Source organism: Limulus polyphemus, unplaced genomic scaffold (assembly GCF_000517525.1).
Source record: "Limulus polyphemus unplaced genomic scaffold, Limulus_polyphemus-2.1.2 Scaffold4146, whole genome shotgun sequence".
NCBI classification, from domain to species: Eukaryota; Metazoa; Arthropoda; class Merostomata; order Xiphosura; family Limulidae; genus Limulus; species Limulus polyphemus.
Window position 1 is genome coordinate 96,738 of NW_013669756.1, and position 5,116 is coordinate 101,853.

A 5,116-nucleotide genomic window follows, 5' to 3' on the forward strand; every position below is an offset into this window, starting at 1 on the left:
CATACAAGTAATTTATGTCACACCAAACTACTTGATTTCAGATGTCCACACACACACACAGGTAGTTTATATCAAAACCAAGCTACCTGATATCAGGTGTCCACAGATGCACACAGGTAGTTTATATACATACAAGTAATTTATGTCACACCAAACTACTTGATTTCAGATGTCCACACACATACACAAGTAGTTTATATCAAAACCAAGCTACCTGATATCAGGTGTCCACAGATGCACACAGGTAGTTTATATACATACAAGTAATTTATGTCACACCAAACTACTTGATTTCAGATGTCCACACACACACACAGGTAGTTTATATCAAAACCAAGCTACTTGATGTCAATGTCCACACATACACACACAGGTAGTTTATATCAAACCAAGCTACTTGATGTCAGATGTCCACACACACTTAGGTAGTTTATATCAAACTAAAGACAACTGATGTAATATGTCCACACACATACACAGGTAATTTATATTAAAACTAGAGCTACTTGATGTCAGATGTTCACACACACATACAGAAGTAGCCGACCTAGAACCAAGGGTACTTGACGTCATATGTCCACACACAAATATTCACTATCTGAACCAATGCTATTTGGTGTCGGATGTCTAAAAATAAAGAATGTTTCCACCACTTGAGAGAAAACACGCTTTCGTAAAATAAGATAAATCTATATGACTAACTGTAGACAAAGTTTATAATTGTATAGCAGAGACGGCGGGTATGGGTATTAAAAACTTTAATTAAAATAAAGTACAAGAACAACGTTTCGACCTTCTTAGGTCATCTTCAGGTTAACAAAGACAGTTTGAAACTGACCGTTATTGGGCACATGTCCTAGGGACGAGAATATGAACAGGTACGAGATTGTAGGGGCGTAGCAGTTAGGTGTTAGGTGATTAATATAGATATAAAGGTGTTCCTTTATGCTGGTTCAATTTTGGTTTGGGTTCTTGTATATGTAAGGCTTCTTTGATTTTTCGTTTGTTTGTCTTTGTTTCTCTACTTAATATGTTGGTTTTTCTATGCTTATATTGTGTTTATTTGTTTTGCAGTGTTCAAAAACGTGGGAAGATGTTTTTCTGTGTTCACTGAATCTGGTTTCCATTTTTCGGCTTGTTTCTCCGATATAAAAGTCGTGGCAGTTGTTGTATTGTATTTCATAAATAATGTTGGTGTTATGTTTGTCAGTGTAGTTTTTACATAGTATAGATTTTAGTTCTGTACCCGGTTTTTGAATGAATTTAGTGTTTATTGGAATGTTATGTTTTGTTGTAAGTTTTTTCCAAATGTTGATTATATTATCGCTAATAACGGGAACATACGATATGAAACAGTGCAGGGTTTTATAGTTAGTTGTTTTATTGAATTTATTATTTTTTGTTTGCTGTTGATTGTATTGTTGGCCTAGATATGTTTTTTTTTCGACGGTTTTTGAATGAAATTTATTGACGTTGATGAAGTGTTGTTTTAATTGTTTGAATTCCTCGTTAATTTTATCGGGTGAGCATAGTCTTGTGGCTGTGTTTATTTGGTTTTTAATATGTTCAGTGTTTGTTTTGTTTCATGTGCTGAGTCCCAGGGAATGTATAGTCCAGTATGCTCACCAAATAAAATTAACGAGGAAATCAAACAATTAAAACAACACTTCCTCACTCTCGTCCCTAGGACATGTGCCCAATAACGGTCAGTTTCAAACTGTCTTTGTTAACCTGAAGATGACCTAAGAAGGTCGAAACGTTGTTCTTGTACTTTATTTTAATTAAAGTTTTTAATACCATACCAGCCGTCTCTGCTATACATTTTTACTTCAAGTGGGGAGGGGGGGGGGCATGGCCAGGTGGTTATGGCGCTCGACTCCCCGTTTCACCAAACATGCTCGCCCTTTCAGTCGTGGGGGCGTTGTAATGTAACGGTCAATCCCACTATTCGTTGGTAAAAGAGTGGCCCAAAAGTTGGCGGTGGGTGATGATGACTAGCTGCCTTCCCTCTAGTCTTACACTGCTAAATTAGGGACGGCTAGCGCAGATAGCCCTCGTGTAGCTTTGCGCGAAATTCAAAAAAACAAACAAACTTCAAGTGGGTTTCTCGTCATCATTAAAGTTTATAACTGTAAATATTTGTTTAAGCTTCATATATATTGAAAACAAAATATCCTGTAAACATAACTGTTCCTTTTTCTAGATGTGTTATTTATTTTATATCGTTTTATTTATTTATCACTGAAAGAGCGAAAGTAGCATAAAACTTACTTTCCATAAACATAGATGTCGCTGCCGACCAGAATAGAGACAATATTATCAGTTGGTTTCGCTGCAAAAAAACCCTGTAGTGTACAAACAATCTCTGGACGCAACCGCCAGGCAAAAGCCATTTTCTTCAAAGCTTGACACTTCTTAAGTGAGTACAGTGATGTAACAGACAATATTAATGATTTCGTTTCGTAACCTGGAAGCACTTGTTCAATAGTTGCCTTGAAGTTTGGAGCTAAGAAACAACGATGCGTTAGATATCATTTATTCCATAGTATATGCAACCTATAAAAGAGCTTGACATATTAATAACTACGCCATTGGAAGCTATTTTCCTGTTCAATGTGATATTCGGTAATCCAAGGACTGTCGGTGACATTCTAAGTTTAATAATGCATATTTTACCGTGATACATGCAAGCTAAGTTATTTCACAAAAACATGAGTTATAATAAAGTATCATTTAAATCTTGTAAAGTATTATTCTAAAAATATAGATTTTGCCACACTAACTGGCACGTGACGTGACAAACATGCCAGCAGGGTCGTAACTACCCTTCTCCCAGCGTTAGACACTCAGAGATTCTTTCATCGGGCAGAAAAACAGTCTACTGGTAAACATGTCCAATTATCGTGAGATACTCAACACAATACTCAGATAGAGAGAGAAAAAAATCAGTGCCCAACATTATTACACTTACTACTACATAAATATCAAGGACGAGTATCTTTCAATGATACCAAGAAGTGAGTGATCAAATTATTTCATACAGGAAACAATGATTTTTTTCTCACCTGTCGGGAAGTCGTACCAGACAGCTGTGTGAATCTGTATAGGTTATTATACACTGTAACTTTAAGATTACTATGATTTTTTTTTTACCAAATGGACGCCAATTTCCCGAGTGAATGAACAGATAATTTAAACTTGGGTTAAGTTCATTTGAAATTTTGTCGTTTTGATACCCGCTGATTTGTCAGTTGTCTATTTCATATTTTCAATACAACGTACGTAATACCTACATACGTGAGAGGAGCTATACGTATCTCTAAGTCAAAATGAACCGATACTTCCACTCTTCTCCAATGATCACACCTAAGTTACGCCCCTGAGAACCAATTTGCTTTTTCTTGAATAAGTAGACATTCAGTATTTAAACATTAACATAAATCACTTTATGTAATTATTCTCGCTTTTTTTTTTAATCAAACGAATTTAGAGTAAAATAAGTATTAGAATTATTTTATTTGTCAGAATCGAGACACGTTACTTGCGATAAAGCAATGCATCCAGACTGATTCCATAATATCTGATGAATAATTAGCTTGAACAAAAACTGAAATACTTTTTATATAATTGGGAATTGAAAGCTTAGTTAGCTTTTCAAATGACTTGGCAAGCACGTTTTGAACGTACTGAGAAAATCCCTCCAGGTGTCTGGGTGGGTGGAAACCGGTACCAAACTAGTTACACTGTCACTGGATAAAAACGCAGCTTCTCCCCAGAATGGTCGACCAGAGATCCTATATTGGTTGAAGACTTGTTGCAAGTTCCGAACAAATCGCTTCTGGTCAATCGCTATGAAAAGAAAGTAAACAATTCGCTAAAGTCCTTTTTACGCAAGCAGCATAAACTTATTAATTTATTATCATGTGAATGTGTCAATTTGCAATTTTATAAAACATCTAGTTTACATTATTTTCATCTCTGATAATGTGCTCATTTTACGAATTCTGCTTTGTTTATTGATAGTTTCAGCAGTTCTTCTTGCTCTGTTTAACAGTTTATATGTTTTTAAGCACAAAATTGTACAACAGGTTAAGTGCGCTGTTCCCAATGCAAAGTTGTGTCACAAGCCTTCAAGCTTATTTCTGAAAGATCGAGGGGCTAATATTTTAATGAATATATATATATATTAAACTTCACTTGTATTTGAAAATAACTTTGGACTCATCTTCACGATCTTATTATCTCACACAAATATTCTAATCAAAATGGACTTTCTTTATATAAATAAACGTTTTTAAATAGTGATGTTATATCTGAATGAAAACACAAGACATATGTGGAAAGAAATAATATCTTGTAGGTAGGGCCGCCGAAGGGGGTCTGATAGCCGATGTACTTATCCCGGGACATATATCTGATCTCGGTGGTTCCAGTTAAACCCACTTGCAGTCTGACGTAACTGTTAAGGAACTTTTTATCGGTTAAACAAGAAAGCTGTTTATACTAAAGTAAAAAGGGATAAACAGAAAACTTGGTTGCATGTACATGTTGGAGTCTTTTAACCGTAAAGGTATTCAAATTTATTAACAGAAATCATCACTTCAGACTAAGTAAATCTTTATTGGGGGTTCAATAATTATGCTTACAACTAACATTAATTGTCACTGGTATTAAAGACTGACAACTTCAGATTAATGCCAGTTTTCGTTAGTACTCGGGAATTAAATAATGTTATTCTCGTGTTCAGGAATTACAAATTCAGACTAACGTATTCAGGAATTGGTAAATCAGAGCTACTGATAGAGACTCCAGTGAATACGTGCGCTTGATTGGTCAGATACTTAATGACTCCAGTGTACATGTGTTCTTGACTGATCAGATACTAATAGTGGCTCCAGTGTACATGTGTTCTTGACTGATCAGATACTAATAGTGGCTCCAGTGAACATGTGTGTCTGATTGATTAGATACTTATAGTGGCTCCAGTGAACATGTGTGTCTGATTGATTAGATACTTATAGTGGCTCCAGTGAACATGTGTGTCTGATTGATTAGATACTTATAGTGGCTCCAGTGAACATGTGTGTCTGATTGATAAGATACTAATAGTGGCTCC

The 5,116-nt window shown here is 35.4% G+C and overlaps 1 protein-coding gene across 1 annotated transcript in view; it reads right to left on the reverse strand.

Annotated features, from left to right (window-relative positions):
• Window positions 1–5,108, reverse strand: part of LOC111088629 (melanotransferrin-like) — a 15,268-nt gene extending 10,160 nt beyond the window's left edge. The window contains exons 1-2 of the mRNA XM_022399288.1: window positions 3,688–5,108; window positions 2,272–2,506 (exon numbers count right to left, since the gene is read on the reverse strand). Of these exons, the coding sequence (XP_022254996.1) occupies window positions 2,272–2,393 (122 nt within the window). The 5' untranslated portion in view covers window positions 2,394–2,506; window positions 3,688–5,108. The remainder of the gene's footprint in view (window positions 1–2,271; window positions 2,507–3,687) is intronic.
• Between the last annotated feature and the right edge of the window lie 8 nt (window positions 5,109–5,116).